This window comes from Pistacia vera, unplaced genomic scaffold (assembly GCF_008641045.1).
Source record: "Pistacia vera cultivar Batoury unplaced genomic scaffold, PisVer_v2 Contig181, whole genome shotgun sequence".
Classification (NCBI taxonomy): domain Eukaryota; kingdom Viridiplantae; phylum Streptophyta; class Magnoliopsida; order Sapindales; family Anacardiaceae; genus Pistacia; species Pistacia vera.
The window spans coordinates 354,229-381,360 of NW_022195908.1; the positions used below are offsets into that span (position 1 = coordinate 354,229).

Sequence of the window (27,132 nt, forward strand, 5' to 3'; positions counted from 1 at the left end):
AACACTTTATGTGCAATCGGGAAAGGGTTGAAGGTGAGAGTTTTGGGGAGCGCTAGCGACCGGAAATCAACAACACAACCTCAAAGCACTTCAAAAAACCTTCCTCAACCGTCCTCCAATCGAAAGAAACAAAAAATTCGAACAAATCAAACCCAATTAACCTTTCACACTCAGAAAACCCTATGGTGGGGAAGTTTTAATCACCAGCGAACGATGAGCGAACGGGAATGGGATTGTCAGGGCTTTTGGAGAGGAAGGGTCAGTGGGTTGATTGATGGTGACAACATCAATTTCCAGCGAAACAATCACTGGAAAAGCAAACGGCACACAAAAAACCAATTGAGAAGGTGGCCAGTGAAGAGTGTCCAAGCAGGGGTCGGACGACAATGGGTTTAATGAGGGGAGTGAGGTGAGTATTTTGGTGGTGGTGAGGGAGATCGGCGACGCCGGAAAAGGCCAAATCGGAGAGTGGTGAGTTGAGAGAAATAGGAGACTCTGGCTATGAGAAAAATTTGAGATATGGAGGGCTACCCTAAAATTTTCATTCTCAGTTTAGATTTAATCTAGTGTAGAATGACTATTTTACCCTTTGACCATTGTATTACAGTTTTTTTGTTACTTTTAAGGGGTGAAAATCTAAAATAAATGAAATCAGGGTGGGAGCTAGCCATTTCGGTAATCTTTGGGTGGGAAAATGTCGTTTACTCTTATTTTAATCTTCGCTAATTGGGAACCCTAACTATTTTGTTTCTGCTCGCCGCCTCTAATTTTTATTATATTAATTGGGTCAGAGCGAAACTTATTTAAACTTGTCAAGTGGGAAAAGATTCGATTTTCTTGTACATGTAACATGCATCCGATTATTAATTAAGTCGCGGCTTTGATAGTACGAATATCATAAGCAAATTTTTAAAACATGGAATCGACGAATAAAACTAATTAATTAACAACATACAATAATGGAGATAAAATTAAAATTGGATTTGAAATTTAAAAGTAAAAATAAAAACCTTTTAAAAGTCCCGATAAAGATATTTTACAAAACCCTACCATTGATTCTATTACAAGACTGAAGTCAGGTTAATTTCCAATATTTTATTTTTAATTAATCCCATTAATTATAATAAAAACAATTGGTAAACAAATTTAAAAGAGAAATAATATTAATTTCCCCAAGTAATGTTTGAGCATGCTACAAGTTAAGCTTTTTTTATTTTTATTTTTTTGGTGGGGATGTTCTCACTTTAAGATTGATAAAACAAGCGTGCAATTTGATAGAATTAAGCAAAAGAATATTAGATATAATAGGTGTTACTTTTGTTTAAATTTTCCAATTATATAATAGCGTAAAAGATGAAGAAGAAAAAATGCTGAGTTTACCGCAGTGGAGCGTTTACAACGTTGAAAGTTGAACAACTTGATCCTGATTACTGAAGTGAATGCGTACATGTTCATTGTTAAAAGTACCCCTATTAGATCATCTATATTACAGCAGTACCCACTCTTAGTCTCTTAGTACTTGAACTAGGCACTCTAAAATGGACCAAAAAAACCCCTCGTTTTCCTCCTATTTTTAAAACCCGCTACTCAAGACGAAATAAAATAATAACAATTTCTCTTTTTTTAATGTAAGAGGAAATATCTCAGATTCGTTAATTTCGTGAACAGTTGACCAACACCCAAGAGATTTGTCTCTTCGGAGAGATCCGATAAAATTGGATGTAACCAACAAATTTCACAAGATGGACTCCTAAAGTAATTCAGACTCTTCTCAAGGCTATTTTTGACAATTCAATCACCATCTCCCTCAGGACTCGGCTAAGAAAACGAGCATTATAAATATAAATTCAAGGAATCGATCTCAAGTGCACTAGAGTAGTGAAAGAAAGAAAAACTTGAAAGCTCTTCACATGGAGAGCTTGACGGAGGAGCTCTTTCCCTACAGAATCTTAGGCGAAGAAAGCGGAAGCAATTCTGGTTCTAATGAGAGTGGCAATCCAACCGACGCTGTCATTTTTGTCGCTATAAGTTTGGTGCTTGGAATTGCTTCCCGGCATTTATTGCGTGGAACCAGAGTTCCTTACACCGTCGCTCTTCTCGTAATCGGAATTGCTCTCGGCTCTCTAGGTTAAATTTTTTCTTCTTCAATTCGTTTTGTGTTTTCAAATTTTCTTTCTATTTAAAATTCAACGATCTTTTTTTTGGGTTTGTTTCAGAGTATGGAACAAGTCATAGACTGGGGAAGATTGGCGATGGAATTCGTCTTTGTAAGTTGTTCAATTAGTTTTATTCATAATGAGTTGAAAGTTGTTTGTAGTTTATTCTTTAGTGGAGTTGGTTTTGTTGTTAACGTGCAGGGTCAACTATTGATCCTGACCTTCTATTGGCTGTTTTTCTTCCTGCTCTTCTTTTTGAGAGTTCATTCGCCATGGAGTTGCACCAAATAAAGGTTTGTTTTATCTAGTTACTTTGGTTTCTATATGATTATAGCATGAGTATGATTTTGAGGAACTTATTTTATCTTTATCGCTTTAGGTATGTACTTGATTAAAATCTGAAATTCTTTATTAATTACAGACTTTCTTTTTAGCTTAAGGACACTGATATGTTGTCTTGAGGCTTTTGAAAACAATGAAATAGTTGGCTTTTTAGACCACCCCAAAATAGGCCTAACCAAATAAGAATCCAGAGTTTTGACAAGGAAAGAATTTCTAAGCAGGATATACAGATACAAAAGAATTGAACTTCTATGAATTAGTGAGTTTGATAGGGGTGGGTGCAATCACTTCTATCCTTCGACAAGTAAACTGAGCTCTAGCTTGATATTTTAGTTGCATGATCACGGACTTGCCAAAGACACAAGAACGAGAAACATGAGCTCCATGAATGATAGAAAATGTGTAGACAAGATCTACTTGATGTAGAGCTAGAAATCAATAATGTATGGATTATAAAATTATGATAAATGATCATTTGTAGGTAACTAAGTAGTTCAGAATGTGTTTTGTAGATAACTAAGTGTTTTAGAATGTTCTTCGACCCCTTCTCAATATTTATATACTTTGAGCTATGGACAATTAACTTTCCACTATTTTTATAAATAAGGGTTGGAACTATTCTGATTAGAACACTTGTTGGCAACACTTTGTGATCATATAAACCAAAAACGCCCAATCAATTATACGTTTAAACTTCTGAGATTAGTTATACTTCAACATTATTGGAACCTATTTGGCCAAGATATTTGTCCAAATCATAAAACTTTTTCCATTTTTTTACATAAATCACAACTGTGTGCTTGTGCTTTGGAACCACATATGCATGTTTGGGTTATGACGTACATGATAAACCCACTGAACCTTGGCCAAACATGCGAGCTGCATGTTAGACTTTAACTATTATTCTTGGACCCTTTTCCATCAGGCTTTAACCATTTGGATATTTAAAATTTTATGAAATATCTGTAATTTGTTTTCTGTAAGGGCCTTTTTTTATTTCCTTTCTTTTTTTTGTCTTATTGCGTACTGGTTTCTGGTGGAGCAAGATTACCATTATGCAAGTGATTAGTTAAATGATTTGAAGTTTCTGGACTCGACAAGAATCAACTGCCTTATTATTTATTTATTTGTTTTTTTTCTCTGTGTACAGAGGTGTATGGCACAAATGCTTCTTCTAGCAGGTCCAGGAGTTCTGATCTCAACCTTTCTTCTTGGATCTGCTTTGAAGGTATCCTGCATTCCACAAAGTAGATTCTTCTTCTTCCCTATTCTAGTATTTTTAGTTTAAATATATAATACATAAAAATTGCCATACTGCAGTTCACTTTTCCATATAACTGGAGCTGGAAAACATCATTGTTGCTTGGGGGACTTTTGAGTGCTACCGATCCTGTGGCTGTTGTTGCTCTACTGAAAGAGCTTGGTGCTAGCAAAAAACTGAGTACAATAATTGAAGGAGAATCCTTGATGAATGATGGGTATTTTTTATTGTTGAGCTGTTGATAGGTTTCGATAGTTGACTTGATGCCTCTTAATGTTAAATCAGCATCTTGCTTTAATACCTTAATGTAGTATTGATGTACTGAACATTTACTATAATGACTTCTTCTCTATATTTAATGTTCTTTGAAATACACTTCCTTTCCATTGTCCAGGACAGCGATTGTGGTTTATCAACTATTCTATCAAATGGTCCTTGGAAAGAGCTTTACTTGGGATGCCATAGTCAAATTTCTGGCTCAGGTCTCACTTGGAGCGTATGTATCTGTGACTTTCTTTGAGCATTTGTGACAGTCTTTACTTTTGTCATGAAACTTGTTTCTTGTTCCAGTGTAGCCATGGGTCTTGCTTTCGGGTTTGTATCTGTTTTGTGGCTTGGATTTATCTTCAATGACACAGTGATAGAGATTACATTGACACTTGCTGTGAGCTACATTGCTTACTTCACTGTAAGTTCCTTCCCAAATTTAGGATGCTAAATCAATGGTTTTTATTGTCTTATAGTCAATATGTCAATTATCACATTTGTGGAAGTTGTTAAGAAACTTATTTGTTTCCCTTAATAAAATTTAGAAACTCTTTTGAGTTTGAGCTTCTTTCCAATAGGGTTCAACCTAGAAAATTTTCCTGGAAGAAAGCCAATGCCGGCTTGTGTCTCAGACTTTAAAATATTGAGTTTAAGGCATATATGATTGGCAGTGTGCAGTAAGAACTTTTCACTAGGATTTAATGTTTATGCTTCATAGAACGTGTAATATTTTCTCAATCTAGATGTATGCCTTGCTTTTTTCCTTAGCAGTTTATTCCTGAAGGTATCAGCAAAAGAAATTAAATTTATATGTATTTATTTGTATCCAGTAAAAATGAAGTCAATACTCCAAGAGCATTCTCTGATTTTCTTGTCTAGAACGATTCATGAAAAGTCAATACTAAACAAACTTTCTCTGCTATGCATGAGAAGCCTGACTAGCCTTTTTCATATGGTAGGCTCAGGAAGGTGCTGAAATTTCTGGTGTGCTGACAGTAATGACTCTAGGAATGTAAGTAGAATTCATATTAGTATTTCCTATGCAACATTAGGCTAGGATATCTCTTGATATTATCTATGAACAGGTTTTATGCTGCATTTGCCAGGACAGCTTTCAAGGGTGAAAGTCAACAAAGCTTGCATTACTTTTGGTATGCCAAGCTCCTTTTTGTGTTAATTCAAGTAACATTTTTGGTTAATGACTTCAAAGATGAAAAGTAATCAAACTAATCATAGGAAAATCCATAATCAACGGAAATACTAGACCTTTTAGCAGAGGGTCAGAAGCTGGTGGACTCAATTTATATAAAAATGTCTGCTGTTGATCTTGAGATTTGCTTGCTTCGTTGTGTGTGTTAATGAGGAATGAAAGGTGGAGAATTCTTTAGAATAATGAACACTTTTAAAATTCAGAAAAGTCTATCCTTTGCATTAATAGAAATGATGCAGGGAGTGAGAAAGTAGAAATAAATAATTAATACTGAAACTAACTTTTGGCAGAACCTGTGACATTGGACTTCTTGGTCGTGTGTGACCAAATAACATGATCAAGTTTAGGACTTCTTTTATTTTGTTATTTCTTTTATATCAAGAAACTTCTTTTTCTTGTTTAGTTGGTTTGCCATTCAAATAGTAGTCCTATTACAATAAGTCGTAAGCTATATGCTTAGTAGTCCTACCAGCCTTTTATAAGTGTTTTCTGTTATTTCAGATAGTGAATTTATGGAGACTCAAATTTGAGTCCTATAAATCTGGCTATATTCTTGAAAATCTTTTGAACCAACAAGGATGTGATTTGATTCTTCATTTTCTTGTGTTTTTGATTCCATGTAATGAATACATTATCTTTAACTTTTATCTTTGTTTTGTTTTATTTTTCACATTTGATTATTATATATTTTTCTGTTATAATTAATTTCTTAAAAATTTGTAATCATGCAGTGGCTAAATTATCTTTAAATTATATTTCTTTGTTTTGTTATGTTTTCATATTTTATTGTTTCAAATTGTTTTTAACATTTAAAATATAAAAATATATTATAATTAACAAGAACATATGTGTCAAAATGCTAGTTTAAAGATGTTTACCTTCTACAAAAATTAATAACTTAACAATTAAACGAATGTAAAAGAAAAAGAACAAACATATTGTTCAGACCTATGCTTACTGATCTGTTGATCTTTCATTCTAATTCAGAGCTATTCATGTTTCAGATAAAAGAACAAATAGCCACCTATCCTTGGAAATTCATCTAACATTAGAATATATGGTAAATTAATTTAAAAAGCATAATATTTTTTTATATATGAAAACTAGAGATAACATCAGTATGCACAAACTTTTTAGTAAAGGACGCTTGATATCATGTGAAAGCGAGTGTTATATCAAATTACTTCATATAATAAGAGGTGTAATATAAGGTGAAAATGAATGTGTTTTATGGAAGTATTTTGTGATGAGGAGCAGAGTTGCTGCCATGATGGATAAACCTTAATCTCTTGTTGATGGGACTCCTTTGTCTTTTTGAAAAGTAGAAGGCAGAAGAAGAGAGAATAGTAACAAAAGAAAAATAAGTTGTTGGCTGTTTTTGAGAACATTTTCTGCTAATTTTGCTGGAGCCAAACAAAAGACAGGAAGAAGAAAATTTTGGATTGAAACCTTGAGGTTTAGCCCTATGGTAGGTTTGAAGAGTAAATGTAAGGCTGTTAAAAGAATTAATTTATCTCACTATGAAAAAAGAAAATAAAATTAGCGGGGTTTTACATGAGTTGCTACTCTTGTATTGTAAAAAGATCCATTAAGGACATAAATTTCTTAAAAGCATTACCATCACATAATTGTTAAATGTGTTCCCAGAGTAAAGTTGGAAATACCAGCCTTGAATGCCATGGTCATCAGGTTATATGCGCGAGGCATTTAGTTATAAATTTTGCATGTCAATATGTGGAACTGTGTAGTGTGCTGATTTGATTCTTTTCAGGGAAATGGTTGCTTATATTGCCAATACGCTAATTTTCACCTTGAGGTAAGAGAATAGAATTTTTAAATATTTTTCCTTTTTTGTTGTCAAGTAAAGGTAGAATTCTTATACTGTTTAATCTTTGTATTGATAAGCAAGTCAAAATGAGCTACACGTTTCATTCATGCTTCAACACACATGTAATATATATCTGTCTCATGCCATTCTTACATTGAGCATCAGCTGCATCTTTGTAATAAGGCTTGAAATTATTACTAGAAAACTAGTATATGAAGCCACATTCTCTGAATTTTCTCTTTTTCCTTATGATGATAATTGTTACTGAAACCATGGAAGGTTTTCTGAATTTTTATTTTCTAAATAAAATGCATAGGATACACTACAGAGTACAGAATTTATAGAGAACAATCCTCAACAACTTGATAACAATCAGCTAGGACTAATCCTAATTTAAATTCAGAAAAGCAACTAGATAACAACTAAGTTTAAAATTCAAACTGCTAGGCTAGGAAATCCGGTAGTTACATATTTGACGTTTTGTGCTTTTATCATTTGTATTATATGTCTTTTTTCCAGCCTTTAGGTCAATATGCTTCACATACTGTTAGATACTATTTTGTTCACTTTTTATGAGATTTTAATTAAATAAACTAACCTGAAAACTCCTATGGGTCGGGGTTCCAACTTCCCTTGTGGCCATCTGCTTAGGATAATATATCCTACAAGTTCCCTGATTATCAAGATTGTGGGGTTTAGAAGTGACCCCCAGTTTAGATTTCAATGACTACATATGAAAGGTCATTGGATTTTCAGTATCTTAAAAAAGAAAAAGTAACTGTAAAAGCGTCAACTAACTTATACAATACTTGTGGTACAGTCATTAAGCCTCAGATGACCGTTAATTTCTTACCAAACTAGCCACCCTAATAGATTATACGGGTTTCTTAATTTCTTTCTATCAGATTGATAAGGGTCCAATGATGGTGAGGCCTGCAAGTTCTTGAAGGCAGCTTTGTTTAGTGATGGCAAAATTCCTCATGGGCCACTTTTTCTGGGCTGGGGACGAGGATTGGGGTCATTGGCCCAACCCGGCCTGAAATCCCTGAAATATATTAAAAAAAATAGTAAACCAATGACAATAAAAAAATTAAGGGAATACAAAATTACTAGCAACAAAATAAACAGAAAACTAAATCAGTAAAAATATTTATTCCATTGGCCTCCTCATAAACTAAATAATTAAGTTTAAAATATAGTATAGCCAAGTTTTAACATTTTAATTAATGTAGCAATTTTTAGGATTAATATATAAATAATTATAATAATTTAAATAAAAATTGAATTATTTGATGTGATAAAATTGAAATAATTTTCTTTTTATATATCATATTACTCGAAACGAAAAAGAATTGAAAGGTCCTAAAGTTTGATAAATGAAAAATAAATTTATAGCAGGCTAAAAGCATTTGTTCCTCCACATTAACACAAAAGTTCTATAAAACTCTAAAATAGTAAAATCACCATGATATTAACAAAGAAACCAAGCAATCACTCAGACCAATGTGTCTGAGTGGTGTTGGTTGGTTTCTTTGTTGCACAAAAACCAATGATATTGACACATAAAATACACCTAAATAGCTGATTAATCAATCAATGATATTATAATGTTGTCCATCCATTAATTGGTCTTTTTATTTTTTGTTTGGGGCAGTGTTTATTCTAGAATCACAGTGAAGGTTAGATGAATAAGAGAGGAAGGAGATAAACAGTGGTTTTGGAATTAAATTTTATTTAATAAATTTTAATTAAAATGGGGTTCAAATAACACTGCTCTAAATAAAATACATCAAGACAATAACCCAAATTGAAATAACTGAATAACTATTCAGACCCATTAACCCAAGATAATTTAGAAAAAAGAAATAGTAAACAATCAGGGAAAATTAGGCCAGGATGGGGATCGAATTAAATTTCCAGGAATCCCTGGTCCGTTTCCAGGAATCCCTGTTCGATCCCCGCTTATTATAAGCAGGGATCAGGCTGGGGACAGGGGTGTTTTTTTTATTCAGGGATGGCCCAGCCTGCTTTGACCCGTTGCGATCCCTAGCTTTGTTACAGTAGAAAAATACACCATTCCTTGCGCTCCATTAACCCCAGGTGGCAGAAGGAAGCTTTCTTTCTCCTCATAATATTTGATAGGGACCAGCATCTGCCATCATGATTTTATGAGAAGAAATTGTTGAATGGAAGAAAACTTGATCAAATTTGTTTTGTATGACAAACATGTGAAAGAATTGTTATTGCATTGGAATTTTAGTGGTGTTAACAAAGGTTGTTGGTGGTTCTCATTAAGTTCAAAATGATTTCATTTTTTAAAATTTATGTACATTCCTAAAGTACATTGCTTTATTATCATCCATGTTGAGCTCATAAATTTTCTTGGTGTGAAGTTATTTCATTTAAAAGTTTTCAATTGGTATGTTAAATTTTTGGAAACCTTATTTTCTTAACTGATGCCTTCTAATTTATACGGTTCCTTGAAGCCTAAGCCCCCACGGCAAGCTAATTTTTTTTTTTTTATCAACCAGTTGCTACCAAGATATGTGTCCATTGGTTGATTATATTGTCATTACCATTTGTGACAATGCACTTGGAAGCCTTGGTATGTAATCAAGTTAACTTTGATGTAATTTAATTCTTTCCTTTTCAAACCCTGAAGTATGGCATGTGGCAGTCAGGTGTTGTGTTGTTTTGCACAATCTTTTGGATTTAGGGTAGTTGTTGGGGTTGATTGGGTTATGGGTCACAGGGGAATTGATAAATGGCACTTCAGAATAAGAACAAGGTTTCAAGGTAGTTTTGGGGGTCTACTTTGCCGTTCTTGTATGATATAGATAGATAATGCTAAGTTGAGAGACAATAAGATACTTCTCATATTACTAGGAAAATCATGATCATCTTATCTATTTTTGTCCCTATTCTTTTCCTTATTTTTAATTTCAGTTCTTTACTTTTGGAAATAACAATTAAAGACTAAGTTTATGTATTTATATTCTTATTTATGTAACTTTAATTGGATGGCGTTCTTAATTTTTTTTCTCTTTTGCAGTGGTGTTGTTATTGCTGAAGGAATTCTAGGCAGTGACAGTGTCTTTGACCATGGTAATAGTTATGTCAGACTGTATTTGCTTTGAACCTATGTATATAAGAAATTACATTTTGTATTTAAAACATTATAGATTTTTCAAACCAATGCCTTCATTTGTAAGAAAGAAATATTTGCACATTAAATCACTATTTCAGCTCTTCATTTTTTAATGATATCAATAATTGATGTTTTTGTCTCAGGATATTCATGGGGCTATTTAATTCTTCTATATGTTTTTGTGCAAGTTTCACGGTGTGTTGTTGTTGGAATACTGTATCCTTTTTTGCGATATTTTGGCTATGGTTTGGATTGGAAAGAAGCTGCTATTCTCATATGGTCAGGCTTGCGAGGGGCTGTTGCGCTGTCACTTTCACTATCTGTTAAGGCAAGTTTCTATGAATTTTATTATCATAATTTATATTACTAATTGACCTAGTATTTGGAGTATCAACTCAAAATGATTCAGAACAGTGCCCCTACATATAACCATGAATTCATATATGCATATCTTCTTCTATTTTTTAAGAAAAAAAAATCTATTTTTATATCTACTTTCTGGGTTTTAGTCTGTTGGATCCTAATTACATACTCGACTCTTTTTCTTATTGACCATGAAACTATTTATGGCTAGCAATGGATGTTTAATCTGTGTTAAATTATACTTTGAAACCTACTTTTGTACAGTGCAGACTCATATATATGTTTACTCATTTGTACTACATGCAGTGCATGCCTTTTGAGTTTGTCTCTGAAGAGATGATTGTGTAAGAAATTTTTGTCAAATTGTGCCAGCTACCTTATCAGTGGCTATGTAACATATAACTTTCAATTCCAAAAAGTCTGATGGCTAAATGTTAAAGCTCATTTATTTCAAGCATACGAAATTTCTATGTCCATATATGTTAAGAGAACCCATAGGCTCCTTTATTACTTTCATGCCTATACATATCACATACATGTATTTTTGGTCCTTTAAAACTTATTTGCTGCTAATTTATCTGCTTCTTGGTTTTTTAGCGTTCTAGTGATAGCTCTCCACTTATCACATCTGAAACGGGAGTCTTGGTGAGTTCTTTTTCATTTTATTATTATTATTTTTTAGTTTCTAGTTTTAGAACATGCATGTTGATTTTATAATTAGTCAACTTATGTACGAAAAAGAGCATATATATAATTTACCATCAAAATGGATTTATATGACATGGATGTCATATTTATTTTTTATTTGATGTAATTCTTTATCTTTAACCTTTGTAGTTTGTCTTCTTTACTGGTGGCATTGTATTTTTGACGCTCATTGTGAATGGATCAACTACGCAATATATTTTACATTTTTTAGGGATGGATAAGCTATCAACTGCGAAGGTAAGATTTAACTTCATCTCCAGAATATTGATGTTGTTATTTTTTTTTTTTCCCTTTGGAAGTTTCTGTAGTAAGTTCTTTAACGCATTTCACAATGTGGTATTTGGCATTTATTAAGAGTTATGACAGCTTCTCTACAATTAGTCCAGGTTCAGTGTATGAAAGTTCCATGAGTGAATTAGATGTCATCATCTCAGTCATGGTTGACTTTAATAATCCAATGTAATAATGCATCGGATAAAATTGCCACCAATTTCTCTCACAACTTTGTCTAGCAGAATAGAACTAAACACATAGACAACACTTTATCTAGGAAAAGCTAGAGAATGGCTTGTTTAGTGTGTCGATTCCACTTTTGATTAGGGATATATTTCACACTTTTTTTCTTTTTATATAAATTTTGATTAGGGATATGTCTTCCTAACACTGTCCAAAGGCTTCCAAGGAAACTGTTCAACCTCTGATTGAAAAAGCTGGAATGTTATAATATCTTTGAATCAGCTTGAGGGAGAATGTTGAGTCAAAGTTTCCTATTCTCGTCATAGGTGTAATTTGTGGGATCATGTTTATTTCATGGTTGTATTGTTTCCTATGCTTTGTAACTAATTGACTGTCTATATAGATTTCAAATTTATATTTTCCTAGTTTCCTTTTCTTGTGACCTAGCTACAGGGTATGATGTCTATATATGTTGTAAAATTATTTTCTGCTAATGTATCAATCAAAACCATATCCAATTGTCCCCCCTTTGCCATCTCCAAATTCATTGTCAAATATTCTGCAAGTTTCTCTCTTTAAGTTCTTTATTTATCTATATTTTTTTTTTTGTAAGAACACTGAACTTAAAGCCATACTAGCCTACCAATTGCTTAGGATACAAAAACAAAATTTTCTCATTATTCCTTAGTTCGACACTGCTCTTATTTCACATAAATGCCTTAGAGTTGATTTGTTGCAATGTCAATGATTGTTCCACAATTCTTGACTATAAGCCTTTTGTCTATGAAGACATGCATTGTATAATTTATAGCAAACTTATATGAGAAAATATTGAATTAATAGTTCAACTAGAGTTATTCTGATATTCTCTGCTTAGATTTATGAGTTTTACATTTTACACTTTTTAAGATTTTTATTGACAATCGGTTCACTTTGGTTTATGATGTTATTTTAGAGAGTGAAATCCAATGTGACTAAATTAATTTAGATTTTTTCCTTTGAGACCCATCAGATTAAATATTTTAAAACAAAATCAATATCATGCGTGTAAATGACGGGTGCTAGTGGTATGTTGACATGTTTGGTTAATCTGCAAAGTAAATCAGTTAGGTTTCTCTCAGATTATTATTTGGCTTAACGTTGAGACCTCAATTGGTCCTTTCCATGTTCCTTGCCTTTATTGGGTCTTATGTGCTGGGACTGGAAGAGAGTTTTCTGTAACTTAAAAAAAAAAAATGTAGAATTGAAGTTTCAAGCATTTCAACCAGCAGTGATAGGCTGGAATTGGTTCACCTGCTCACACTGTTCTAAAGAGATTATTGAGCCCACTTTGTCACTAACCCAAATTGCTTTCCATATTTACTCTTGCAAAGGGATAGCTTGGAGAAATGTCTGTTTTTATCTTTTTGTTATAAGTTAGTAACTTGCTAAAATAAAAAAAGAAGAATAGATTAAAGAACTTTGCCCTGGTGCTGAGGAACTATTGATGAGATCTTTGAATACAAAATGAGTTTGAAAGCAGGATTCTTAAAGGAGTCTGTTTATTTTAACATTGTGTAACTCTAAAAATGAAAAAAAAAAAAAAAAAAATTATTTGATCTATTATGGCCCAAAAATATGTAAACAAGTATTATGAATGTAGTTGACAAAAAAATTTCCCATATACTCATTACTGGAACACTGGGTTTAGGCTTTAGTTTAAACTTTGGCAGCTTTGATATTAAATATATTTTTTGACATATATCCTCTATGCATTAACTTTGTTATGAACTGCAAGTTCCAAAAATACTTCCTTATTTTTGTTTTGTTTGCTGCCAATGTTCACCATATGATGGCCTCTATATGTTACAGAAGCGTATACTAGACTACACAAAGTATGAAATGTTGAACAAAGCAGTAGAGGCATTTGGTGATCTAGGAGAGGATGAGGAATTAGGACCTACTGACTGGCCTACAGTTAAAAGATATATTAGAAGCTTAGATAATTTGGAAGAGCGACAAGTGCACCCTCACAGTCCATCTAAAAGTGATGGTCATCTAGACCCCACAAATTTGAAAGATATACGCATACGTATTTTGAATGGTATGTACTTTATTGTTTTTGCTTTCTCTCCTGCTACTCTTTTTCTTTTCGAATAGTTTGTGCATTTTTTCTTCACAAATAGCAGGGGGTTCTGGGTAGGCATAACCTCACACTATCCCTGCCTCTTTGTTATTTGTTCTCTCTGTCTATCCTTATGTGTGAGTGTATCTTCCTTCTTTTAAACTCATTATGAAATGTTTGTGTTTCAAAGGAATATAATTTCTTCGTGTAATCAGGATTTGACTAAAATGGCATCATAACCAAGTTGCAATTTCTATGTTTGGTTATTCCTCCCGCAGTTTAGTTTGTGGTACACTTGCTAGATTCAATTGAATTAGTTGTTGGTTGGGCTTTCGTTTGAGGGGAGTTTGTCGGTCTCATAAATGAAAAATGTAAGATTGAAGGTACCAATTGATGTTGAACTAGAAAATTATGGAATGAGACAAAAAGAGAAACAGAAACAGAAGGAAATAGGGAGGATGAAAGAATAATGAGACAGGACAAAAAACAGGAGAGATTTATTCTATCGTTTTGGGTGCGAAAGTTTACACTTAATGCTTATTTCTAATGTCCTGGAATTAAATCTTGCTTCATCTATAGGAAGACTATGTTAAACTGAGAATTTGTTTTTCATATCAGGTGTCCAAGCTGCTTACTGGGAAATGCTTGACGAGGGAAGGATAATGCAATCTGCTGCTAATCTTTTAATGCAATCAGTCGAAGAAGCAATTGATTTGGCATCTAATGAGCCTTTATGTGATTGGAATGGTTTGAAAGCTAATGTTCATTTCCCAAATTATTACAAGGTCCTTCAATCAGGAGTTTTTCCACAAAAAGTGGTTACATATTTCACTGTGGGAAGGTTGGAATTTGGCTGTTACATATGTGCCGCATTTCTTCGTGCTCATAGAATTGCACGGCAGCAATTGCATGACTTTATAGGTAAATTATTCCTTTGCTTATTCTATTTGCTTTATTTATTGTTAGCAAATGGTTTGTTGACCAGAAACTCTTTATTCATACTTGGTTTTCCCTAATTTACTTTATTTTCTTTTTAAGTCTCTTGGCACTGAATTGAATAGGCTCTGTAAATCCCAGTATACCTCCCATCCTGAAACACATAGCTAGAGCATATCCAATTTTTATATTAGAGACAACTTAAACGAGGGGCACTAATATATACCTTACCAGTACATTAAGCATGTAATTCTTTCAGCTGTCAAGAGTACATTAATTACCCTGCTCAGCACAGATCCTGTATCTTTTTTCATTTTTTAACTCTTTGACTTTGGAATGCTATTAGGAGAATTTGGAAAAAATTCTGTCTTGATCAGAATGTCTTAAATAGTATTTTGGGATTTGTCATAGAATAGTAAGCTAGAGCACATAGTGCATTCCCATTATTGATGTCTGATTGAGGTTAAGGTGTGTTCAGAAGAGGATTATCCGAATCTGTTTGGTGGAAATTCGGAATCACTGATTCGGGAATTGTCAATTAATGCCCCAAGCTTTTAGAAATTGAAGCAGGGAAAGGTTGCTACTAGAAAGACTTTACATTGAGATGAGTTAACCGGTTGCTCAAGGAAACCAGTGGAGACAAACCTCATTTCACAGTTTCAAGATAGCATTCTGTTGGTGTCTTGGGGAGATGTTCTGAAGAAGATAATAGCATTCTGTTGGAGTGTCCTGAGGACATGTTTTAAAGAAGATCATAGCATTCTGTTGAGTGTCCTGAGGAGATGTTTTGGAAAAGATTTTGATAGAATTTGAGGTGGGTCTGACTCCTCACCCAATAAGACTTTGTTGAATGGGAGGATTACCCTCTCTTATAAACCAGAAGGCTTGAGCGTGTCTAGTCGGTGTGAGACTTTCATGCATGTTTTAATAGAGATAGTTGTTGACTCTAACTCCTCACCCGTTGGTCAAACACTCAGCTCAATTGAACCTGGGCTCTGATACCATGATAGAATTTGAGGTGGGTTTAATTCCTCATCCAATAAGGCCTTGTTGAATTGGAGGATTACCTCCTTTTATAACCTAATAGGCTTGAGCATGCCTAGTCGGTGTAGGACTCTAACACTCTCTCTCACGGTCAAACCCATATGCTGGGTCATGCCTGTTGATGAAGGTGGTTGCTGGCTTTAACTCCTCATCCGTTGGTCAAGCGCTCAACTCAACTAAATCTGGCTCTGATACTATGATAGAATTTGAGGTGAGTCTGACTCCTCACCCTATAGGCCTTGTTGAATGGGAAGATTACCTTTTTTTATAAACTAGAAGGCTTGAGTTTGTCTAATCGGTGTGAGACTTCAACACTCCTCACGATCAAGCCCATATGTTGGGTCATGTCTGTTTTAATAGAGGTAGTTGCTGACTCCTCACCCGCTGGTCAAGCACTCGGCTCAACTGAACCTGGGCTCTGATACCATAATAGAATTTGAGGTGGGTCAGACTCCTCATCCAATAAGGCCTTGTTAAATGAAAGGATTACCCTCTCTTATAACCCAATAGGCTTAAGCGTGCCTCTTGACTCCTCACCCAATAAGGTCTTGTTGAATAAGAGGATTACCCCCTCTTATAAACTAATAGGCTTGAGCGTGCCTAGTCAGTGTGGGACTCTAACAGATTTCAAGGTTCTATCATTGCAATCACCATTTTAGATCAAAAAGCTAGCTTGACAACTGAAAGAATCCAGAGTTGACATATGATGCATCTAGTATAGGCCTGGAATCTATGAGTCTATTTACTGTAGAAGGAAAAGATATATAAGAATTTTCTAGAGTATTTTTATTTAGAAAATTCAGCGTTGGTATAGTGGCTTGAGACTCGATAGAACTATGAATCATCCAAGGGATTGTACCTCTTACCTAAGTAGCAGAACAGTCTTTCAGTGTGCTGACAAAGACAGCTGCATTTGATTTTGTAAATTAGACAGTACAATCCCTGGGAATGACCCCCTCCATCTCTAAATTAGGTGGCCCACACGCGAAGCTTCCATTTATTTTTCCTTCGTTTGACTTGTGTTTTCACCATAATCACACTTAAAGTTATCTCTCATCCAGGATTCCTCTCTTGACGTACACGTCCACCCGTTTGGGAAGCAATTTGAGGACTTACCTCTCCCAAGTAGAATACTACAGCCTTAATACTATGATCCTTCCCTTGAATATGTTCATGTACTTTAAAGAAAAGGGAAAGGATCTTTCCCTAATACCGGATCCACATCTAATAGCACTGAAGAGTACAATCCACCATGAAAGTCAGATATGCATTCTTATTATATGCTATGTAAAATCTGATAACATGAGATTGCCTACAACTCTACAGCGATTAGTCCTTTTCTGATTCAATTGGTGGCTCAGAGAGGTCATTCTGTAAGAAAAACTTGTAAAATAAGTCTATTACTCTTCATCCCTTCCGTATAAAATTATAAATTCTGATGAAAAGAGAGTACAAAGCAATCCTGATGGTGCCAAATGAAATTCTAGCTTAGGTACTTGAAATTAGATAATTTTCTGTTCAAACTCAATTGTTTCCCTACCCAAACAATTTGGAATTGTCTAGAATAACCAGCTTCTAAACTTATGCTAGAATTAGGATTATAAGTGCATTTGACATGTAACAAAAGCAAAATATAACCTATAGTCTGAGATGTTTCTAATTTTCTTGGATTTCCATGATCAATTGTATTACTGCTCTTAATTCTTATACATCGAACTAATCTAGGTGACAGTGATATTGCTTCTGTTGTCATCGAAGAAAGCAAGGTGGAAGGGGAAGAAGCAAGAAAGTTCTTGGAAGATGTCCGTGTAACATTTCCTCAGGTTTGTGTGATTAGTAAATATTTTTGGAGGATCAATTTTACTGCACTTAAGTTGGAAATAGTCATTTGAGTACTGTCTTTTTTCTCTTAATTTCTTCTTAGAGCTCACCAAGACAAATGTACCATTAATATGTTCTCTAGCATAGAGAACGTTGTGTGATGAATTCATATATTGGAAAAAAAAAATGTAGGTTTTGCACGTTGTAAAGACAAGACAAGCAACACATTCAGTGCTGAAACATTTAATTGAGTATGTCCAAAATCTTGAGAAGGTTGGATTGTTGGAAGAAAAAGAAATGCTTCATCTTCATGATGCTGTCCAGGTATCTTTTTGCTGTGTTTTTGGCAATTAGGCATCCTAATTTTTCAGTTCTTCAAACACTTTGTTTAATTATTTGTAAATTGTAGTATTGTAACTCTTGCAGACTGACTTGAAAAGGCTTCTAAGGAATCCTCCTTTGGTGAAGTTCCCAAAAATAAGTGATTTGATTAGTGTCCATCCTTTACTGGCGGCCCTTCCTTCTAATGTTTGTGAACCACTTGAACTTTCCACCAAAGAAAGTTGAAGAGGAGAATTACCCTCTCTTATAAACCAGAAGGTTTGACGTGTCTAGTCATTATGGGACTTTAACATTCCTCCTCACGGTCAAGTCTGTAGTTTGGGTCATGCATGTTTTAATGTTTTTATCTTTTTGTTATAAGTTAGTAACTTGCTAAAATAAAAAAAGAAGAATAGATTAAAGAACTTTGCCCTGGTGCTGAGGAACTATTGATGAGATCTTTGAATACAAAATGAGTTTGAAAGCAGGATTCTTAAAGGAGTCTGTTTATTTTAACATTGTGTAACTCTAAAAATGAAAAAAAAAAAAAAAAAAAAAATTATTTGATCTATTATGGCCCAAAAATATGTAAACAAGTATTATGAATGTAGTTGACAAAAAAATTTCCCATATACTCATTACTGGAACACTGGGTTTAGGCTTTAGTTTAAACTTTGGCAGCTTTGATATTAAATATATTTTTTGACATATATCCTCTATGCATTAACTTTGTTATGAACTGCAAGTTCCAAAAATACTTCCTTATTTTTGTTTTGTTTGCTGCCAATGTTCACCATATGATGGCCTCTATATGTTACAGAAGCGTATACTGGACTACACAAAGTATGAAATGTTGAACAAAGCAGTAGAGGCATTTGGTGATCTAGGAGAGGATGAGGAATTAGGACCTACTGACTGGCCTACAGTTAAAAGATATATTAGAAGCTTAGATAATTTGGAAGAGCGACAAGTGCACCCTCACAGTCCATCTAAAAGTGATGGTCATCTAGACCCCACAAATTTGAAAGATATACGCATACGTATTTTGAATGGTATGTACTTTATTGTTTTTGCTTTCTCTCCTGCTACTCTTTTTCTTTTTGGATAGTTTGTGCATTTTTTCTTCACAAATAGCAGGGGTTTCTGGGTAGGCATAACCTCACACTATCCCTGCCTCTTTGTTATTTGTTCTCTCTGTCTATCCTTATGTGTGAGTGTATCTTCCTTCTTTTAAACTCATTATGAAATGTTTGTGTTTCAAAGGAATATAATTTCTTCGTGTAATCAGGATTTGACTAAAATGGCATCATAACCAAGTTGCAATTTCTATGTTTGGTTATTCCTCCCGCAGTTTAGTTTGTGGTACACTTGCTAGATTCAATTGAATTAGTTGTTGGTTGGGCTTTCGTTTGAGGGGAGTTTGTCGGTCTCATAAATGAAAAATGTAAGATTGAAGGTACCAATTGATGTTGAACTAGAAAATTATGGAATGAGACAAAAAGAGAAACAGAAACAGAAGGAAATAGGGAGGATGAAAGAATAATGAGACAGGACAAAAAACAGGAGAGATTTATTCTATCGTTTTGGGTGCGAAAGTTTACACTTAATGCTTATTTCTAATGTCCTGGAATTAAATCTTGCTGCATCTATAGGAAGACTATGTTAAACTGAGAATTTGTTTTTCATATCAGGTGTCCAAGCTGCTTACTGGGAAATGCTTGACGAGGGAAGGATAATGCAATCTGCTGCTAATCTTTTAATGCAATCAGTCGAAGAAGCAATTGATTTGGCATCTAATGAGCCTTTATGTGATTGGAATGGTTTGAAAGCTAATGTTCATTTCCCAAATTATTACAAGGTCCTTCAATCAGGAGTTTTTCCACAAAAAGTGGTTACATATTTCACTGTGGGAAGGTTGGAATTTGGCTGTTACATATGTGCCGCATTTCTTCGTGCTCATAGAATTGCACGGCAGCAATTGCATGACTTTATAGGTAAATTATTCCTTTGCTTATTCTATTTGCTTTATTTATTGTTAGCAAATGGTTTGTTGACCAGAAACTCTTTATTCATACTTGGTTTTCCCTAATTTACTTTATTTTCTTTTTAAGTCTCTTGGCACTGAATTGATTAGGCTCTGTAAATCCCAGTATACCTCCCATCCTGAAACACATAGCTAGAGCATATCCAATTTTTATATTACAGACAACTTAAACGAGGGGCACTAATATATACCTTACCAGTACATTAAGCATGTAATTCTTTCAGCTGTCAAGAATACATTAATTACCCTGCTCAGCACAGATCCTGTATCTTTTTTCATTTTTTAACTCTTTGACTTTGGAATGCTATTAGGGAGAATTTGGAAAAAATTCTGTCTTGATCAGAATGTCATAAATAGTATTTTGGGATTTGTCATAGAATAGTAAGGTAGAGCACATAGTGCATTCCCATTATTGATGTCTGATTGAGATTAAGGTGTGTTCAGAAGAGGATTATCCGAATCTGTTTGGTGGAAATTCGGAATCACTGATTTGGGAGTTGTCAATTAATGCCCCAAGCTTTTAGAAATTGAAGCAGGGAAAGGTTGCTACTAGAAAGACTTTACATTGAGATGAGTTAACCGATTACTCAAGGAAACCAGTGGAGACAAACCTCATTTCACAGTTTCAAGATAGCATTATGTTGGTGTCCTGGGGAGATGTTCTGAAGAAGATAATAGCATTCTGTTGGAGTGTCTTGAGGACATGTTTTAAAGAAGATCATAGCATTCTGTTGAGTGTCCTGAGGAGATGTATTGGAAAAGATTTTGATAGAATTTGAGGTGGGTCTGACTCCTCACCCAATAAGGCTTTGTTGAAGAGGAGAATTACCCTCTCTTATAAACCAGAAGGTTTGAGCGTGTCTAGTCAGTATGGGACTTTAACATTCCTCCTCACGGTCAAGTCTGTATGTTGGGTCATGCATGTTTTAATGGAGATAGTTGCTGATTCTAACTCCTCACCCGTTGGTCAAACACTCAGTTCAATTGAACCTAGGCTCTGATACCATGATAGAATTTGAGGTTGGTTTGATTCCTCATCCAATAAGGCCTTGTTGAATGGGAGGATTACCCCCTTTTATAACCCAATAGGCTTGAGCATGCTTAGTCGGTGTGGGACTCTAACAGTGTCTCTCACGGTCAAGCCCATATGTTGGGTCATGCCTGTTGATGAAGGTGGTTGTTGGCTTTAACTCCTCATCCGCTGGTCAAGCGCTCAGCTCAACTAAACCTGGCTCTGATACTATAATAGAATTTGAGGTGAGTCTGCTCCTCACCCTATAGGGCTTGTTGAATGGGAGGATTACCCTCTCTTATAAACTAGAATGCTTGAGCTTGTCTAGTCGGTGTGAGACTTCAACACTCCTCACGGTCAAGCCTATATGTTGGATCATGTCTGTTTTAATAGAGGTAGCTGCTGACTCCTCAACCGCTGGTCAAGCACTCGGCTCAACTGAACCTGGGCTCTGATACCATGATAGAATTTGAGGTGGATCTGACTCCTCATCCAATAAAGCCTTGTTGAATGAGAGGATTACCCCCTCTTATAACCCAATAGGCTTAAGTGTGCCTCCTGACTCCTCACCCAATAAGGTCTTGTTGAATGGGAGGATTACGCCCTCTTATAAACCAATAGGCTTGAGCGTGCCTAGTCGGTGTGAGACTCTAACAGATTTCAAGGTTCTATCATTGCAATCACCATTTTAGATCAAAAAGCTAGCTTGACAACTGAAAGAATCCAGAGTTGACATATGAAGCATCTAGTATAGGCCTGGAATCTATGAGTCTATTTACTGTAGAAGGAAAAGATATGTAAGAATTTTCTAGAGTATTTTTATTTAGAAAATTCAGCATTGGTGTAGTGGCTTGAGACTCGATAGAACTATGAATCATCCAAGGGATTGTACCTCTTACCTAAGTAGCAGAACAGTCTTTCAGTGTGCTGACAAAGACAGCCACATTTGATTTTGTAAATTAGACAGTACAATCCCTGGGAATGACCCCCTCCATCTCTAAATTAGGTGGCCCACACGCGAAGCTTCCATTTATTTTTCCTTCGTTTGACTTGTGTTTTCACCATAATCACACTTAAAGTTATCTCTCATCAAGGATTCCTCTCTTGACGTACACGTCCACCCGTTTGGGAAGCAATTTGAGGACTTACCTCTCCCAAGTAGAATACTACAGTCTTAATACTATGATCCTTCCCTTGAATATGTTCATGTACTTTAAAGAAAAGGGAAAGGATCTTTCCCTAATACCGGATCCACATCTAATAGCACTGAAGAGTACAATCCACCATGAAAGTCAGATATGCATTCTTATTATATGCTATGTAAAATCTGATAACATGAGATTGCCCACAACTCTACAGCGATTAGTCCTTTTCTGATTCAATTGGTGGCTCAGAGAGGTCATTCTGTAAGAAAAACTTGTAAAATAAGTCTATTACTCTTCATCCCTTCCGTATAAAATTATAAATTCTGATGAAAAGAGAGTACAAAGCAATCCTGATGGTGCCAAATGAAATTCTAGCTTAGGTACTTGAAATTAGATAATTTTCTGTTCAAACTCAATTGTTTCCCTACCCAAACAATTTGGAATTGTCTAGAATAACCAGCTTCTAAACCTATGCTAGAATTAGGATTATAAGTGCATTTGACATGTAACAAAAGCAAAATATAACCTATAGTCTGAGATGTTTCTAATTTTCTTGGATTTCCATGATCAATTGTATTACTGCTCTTAATTCTTATACATCGAACTAATCTAGGTGACAGTGATATTGCTTCTGTTGTCATCGAAGAAAGCAAGGTGGAAGGGGAAGAAGCAAGAAAGTTCTTGGAAGATGTCCGTGTAACATTTCCTCAGGTTTGTGTGATTAGTAAATATTTTTGGAGGATCAATTTTACTGCACTTAAGTTGGAAATAGTCATTTGAGTACTGTTGTTTTTCTCTTAATTTCTTCTTAGAGCTCACTAAGACAAATGTACCATTAATATGTTCTCTAGCATAGAGAACGTTGTGTGATGAATTCATATATTGGAAAAAAAATGTAGGTTTTGCACGTTGTAAAGACAAGACAAGCAACACATTCAGTGCTGAAACATTTAATTGAGTATGTCCAAAATCTTGAGAAGGTTGGATTGTTGGAAGAAAAAGAAATGCTTCATCTTCATGATGCTGTCCAGGTATCTTTTTGCTGTGTTTTTGGCAATTAGGCATCCTAATTTTTCAGTTCTTCAAACACTTTGTTTAATTATTTGTAAATTGTAGTATTGTAACTCTTGCAGACTGACTTGAAAAGGCTTCTAAGGAATCCTCCTTTGGTGAAGTTCCCAAAAATAAGTGATTTGATTAGTGTCCATCCTTTACTGGCGGCCCTTCCTTCTAATGTTTGTGAACCACTTGAACTTTCCACCAAAGAAATCATGAAACCCTGTGGCATAACACTTTATAAGGAGGGTTCTCGGCCAAATGGTGTCTGGCTTATCTCTAATGGTGTTGTTAAGGTAAACAATACGTTCACATGGGCAAGTTAGATCTTTTAGTACAAAGTTATGTTGCTAGTTCTGCTTGATGCAAACCAAGTTAAAAAAATTTTTTCTTTTTTTTTTTTTTTTTTTTTTGGGCAGTGGACAAGTAAGAGCATTAGAAACAAGCTCTCATTGCATCCAGTATTTACTCATGGGAGTACTTTGGGCCTGTATGAAGTACTAATTGGAAAGCCTTACATATGTGACATTGTCACAGATTCATTTGTACTCTGCTTCTTTATTGAAAGTGAAAAAATACTTTCAGTACTAAGGTCAGATCCTGCAGTAGAAGATTTCCTGTGGCAGGTATGTTTTACTATATACTTTTGTTATTGTATTCTCTGTACATAAACTTTTTGAAGGCATTAGGTGAAGAAAGCGTAAGACTTTGGTATTTACATGTGAAACATATATATCTGTGGGTGATCAAAGCTTTACTTAATTAAGAATGCACTTTGTCAAGCATTTGAGGTACCTTGTTTGATCAGATCAGATAATTCTATAATGTATAATCATCTTGAAGAGGATAATTGAAAGGAATATATCTCTGATTAATTGTAATATGATTATTTTTATCTAGTTTAGCTATCTTGTTTCTGCAGGAAAGTGCTATAATTCTTGCCAGGATATTGCTTCCTCAAATATTTGAAAAGCTGACACTGCAAGACTTGAGAGCTCTTGTTGCAGAGAGGTCAAGTATGGCTACATACATAAGAGGAGAAATTATAGAAATACCTTACCGTTCCATTGGCTTCCTGTTGGAAGGATTCATAAAAACCGATGGTGTCGAAGAAAAACTTATTACATCACCTGCAGCTCTGTTTCCTTCACAAGGAAATCAAAGCTTTCAAAGTGCAGAAACATCTGGTAATTTTTTAGCCAACCTCTTATGACTAGACAATGTCTTAAAATCTTTGTAGTTACAAGTATACGATGGTTCTGAAGTTTGAATGCCCAGATTTTGAGATAACATGTAGATGTCAGTGTTTGCACCACCCACTGATGCTTTATTGAACATTATTAAAAATAATGATACCTAAAAGGCAAGAGCAAAGTTACTTCCTCCTGCCAGACAAGTTTCTCTATCTTTTTCCTTTTCTTCTCGGGTAGAGCCCAGAGAAGATAGGGTTTCTGCCTTGTTTCTTTTCATAAACTCTCTGCACCTCACAGATTCCTTGTCAATGGCATTTTTTTTTCTCTCTCTTACAATTTCCTCCTTTCAGTGTGATGTGGATTTTTCTAATTTTTTAGTAATTTTCTGTGCTTGGTGGGATTATTTGAAGGATTGGGTTTCTGTTCTGTTTTAAAACAGACTTTAAAAGTTGTACACTGAAGATCTGGTAAAACAAGGATATAATTTTTTAGACGCAAGAAATGGAATAAATAGTAGAAGAAATAGAAACGGGAGAAAAAAAGGAAGAATCAATCGAAAAAAAGTATCAATTGTAAGAAAGCCATTATTAGTTATTAATTCATTTTAGATCTCATATTTATACAGTATGAGTTATTATGACCTCGGCAGACCATGAAATACAATTGGATTGCTATAGTGACTGATGACTCATGGCGTATGCTGAATAAGAAATGCAAGTCATCAAATGCATTTTACCAAATCAGAGACAAAATGGAACTTTCCAGCTATATTGATTAGATGGGCCAAAAGAAACATGTTAGCTGGATTATTTCAGCCATTCCTGTTTTTGTATTATCCATGTTGTAGTTGGTAGTGGCTAACTGATATTAGAATCAGATCACTGACACTGATCAATGCAGGTATCAAGATGGTTAGTTTTTCTCATCAAGGATCTTGCTATCAAGTTGAGTCGAGAGCAAGAGTTGTTATTTTTGACATTGCAGCATTTGAAGCTGACAGTGCTCTCCTCAGAAGGAAATCCTCATTGTTATCACATTCAAGTGATCAACCACATACATCCTTAAGTAGAGAACATGGTGGTCTAATGAGTTGGCCTGAAAATTTAAAGGCATGCCAACGTAAGCTGAGCTCTCTAGAGACTAATCGTAATGCAAACAGCTTTTCAGCAAAAGCAAGGGATGTGAGCATCTTTGGCGGCACGGTATGGTGAAGTACCTCTTTAAAAAGGAATTTTCATTAGTAATTTTATGGAAGAATTGTTCAGTCTCCCAATACCTCGAATAAATTAGTGTGTTGCATACTCTTCTTCGTATGGTCGTTTAATTACTTGAAGCTTTTTTCTTTAGAGAGAGAGTTTGCAAAGGCTGTGGTAGGGGCTTTTATTTGTTATAATTGAAGTTATGTCATATTTCTGATAAGTTATTTTTCAATTCATCTTTTTTGTTCTCTTTTTTCCTGGGAGGAAGAAAGACTGGCTATCAGAAATCTTAAATCATGATTCTTAGATGGTGAAGTCTTGATTTGGTGGTTTTGATTGTTTTCCTGGACTAATGTCTTCATCATTTCAATGTTAAGGCTGGCATTCCAAGTCGTGCGCGAAGTTTTTCAAGTGGTATTGGAGTCAAGCTATCACATAACCTGTCCTATTCAAGAGTTCCATCCCATTCTGCCTATCAACTACCATCTGTTAAATCAGAAGGGCCTGCTACTGCAAGAAAGAAACTGGAAATGAGGAAGTCCACTGGGGAGATTCCCGCAGACACAACTGAGAGTCATGTGATAGATTATTCTAGTGATGACTCGGGCACAGAAGATGAAGTCATAGTGAGAATCGATTCACCAAGCAGGCTGTCTTTTCGGCATGCCTCTTGAAAGCTTGGTTGTTGTGAGATTGTATAAAGTTGTAGTTGTCTTTGTATTATTGAATCTGTTTGTATGTTAAGTGTGGTTTATATATAGATGATCTATGAGCAAGTAGCATAATAAAGTGGGTTAGTTGCTGTGTGGAGTTAATGTTGAATCAGTTCAGTTGTACATTTCCCTTGTTCATGGAAGATAGATATGGTCCTTTTTGGAGAATGCAGGTTGCGTAGACCGCTTTTTCGGGGAGTGACTATTGAATTCTTTTGTTAAGATCCCTTACTTTTGAAAAAGCATCACAAAACGCCCCGAATGTTCATTTCTCATTCTCAATGTGTAAGGAGGAAAGTCGTGATTGGTATAACTCTTTGGGTTCAGTGACTATTGCATTATGAATAAATGTCCTTCAAAGTAGGTGGAGAGGAACTTAATGAGCCACATATTTTTGGTAACCACATATACAAAGTTAAGGTAGGGATTTGGCCTTTGGGAGCTCAAAGTAAAACTTAGGTTAGCGAAATTTGGGTAAAACTCTGGTTAGGATAAAGATTTAAGCCGTGAAACTTGGATGAGTATTATATAAGCTATAACATAGCGGTCTGAATCCATAAACATTCCTAATTATCTTATAACTAAAATGAAGTATTTAAGGGTCCGTTTGGCACACTCTTGGGAATACTATTATTAGTATTTCTAATAAAGTTAAACAGTAAAATTAACTTATTCTGACAATATTATTCTATATTATTCAATTTCTTTTAAACCTTTTAAATTTGTTAATTTAACTAAATACATTCAAATATTTTTTTTAGAAACTGCAAAAACACTCCAGTAATAAACATATACCAGATTTCGG

General features: G+C 34.7%; 1 protein-coding gene across 4 annotated transcripts; it reads left to right on the forward strand.

Annotated features, from left to right (window-relative positions):
• Positions 1–1,874: 1,874 nt before the first annotated feature.
• On the forward strand, positions 1,875–26,595 carry LOC116126622 (sodium/hydrogen exchanger 8). Of its 4 annotated transcripts, none has more exons than XM_031412307.1 (23): positions 1,875–2,127; positions 2,217–2,267; positions 2,358–2,449; positions 3,649–3,726; positions 3,819–3,976; positions 4,154–4,255; positions 4,330–4,447; positions 4,986–5,038; positions 5,112–5,177; positions 7,008–7,052; positions 10,117–10,169; positions 10,356–10,540; positions 11,173–11,220; positions 11,413–11,520; positions 13,591–13,822; positions 14,462–14,764; positions 17,549–17,646; positions 17,837–17,968; positions 23,300–23,518; positions 23,642–23,848; positions 24,145–24,409; positions 25,316–25,617; positions 25,992–26,595. In XM_031412307.1, exons 1-23 carry the CDS (start codon positions 1,911–1,913, stop codon positions 26,286–26,288), a joined length of 3,429 nt encoding a protein of 1,142 aa, XP_031268167.1. In that variant the 5' UTR covers positions 1,875–1,910; the 3' UTR covers positions 26,289–26,595. The 4 variants fall into 4 exon arrangements, with proteins under 4 accessions (XP_031268167.1, XP_031268163.1, XP_031268164.1 ...); XM_031412303.1 differs by lacking the exons at positions 13,591–13,822; positions 14,462–14,764; positions 17,549–17,646; positions 17,837–17,968 and adding exons at positions 18,786–19,017; positions 19,657–19,959; positions 22,780–22,877; positions 23,066–23,197; XM_031412304.1 differs by lacking the exons at positions 13,591–13,822; positions 14,462–14,764; positions 17,549–17,646; positions 17,837–17,968 and adding exons at positions 18,786–19,017; positions 19,657–19,959; positions 22,780–22,877; positions 23,066–23,197 and having other exon boundaries at positions 5,133–5,177.
• Positions 26,596–27,132: the final 537 nt, after the last annotated feature.

What these genes read in the sequence shown, in the direction of transcription:
- LOC116126622 (XM_031412307.1), top strand. Translation starts at nt 1,911, where the DNA reads ATGGAGAGCTTGACGGAGGAGCTCTTTCCCTACAGAATCTTAGGCGAA. An exon ending in GCAATTGCATGACTTTATAG is followed by an intron (nt 14,765 to 17,548) that starts GTAAATTATTCC and finishes GAACTAATCTAG; the next exon opens with GTGACAGTGATATTGCTTCT. An exon ending in TAGAAGATTTCCTGTGGCAG is followed by an intron (nt 23,849 to 24,144) that starts GTATGTTTTACT and finishes TTGTTTCTGCAG; the next exon opens with GAAAGTGCTATAATTCTTGC.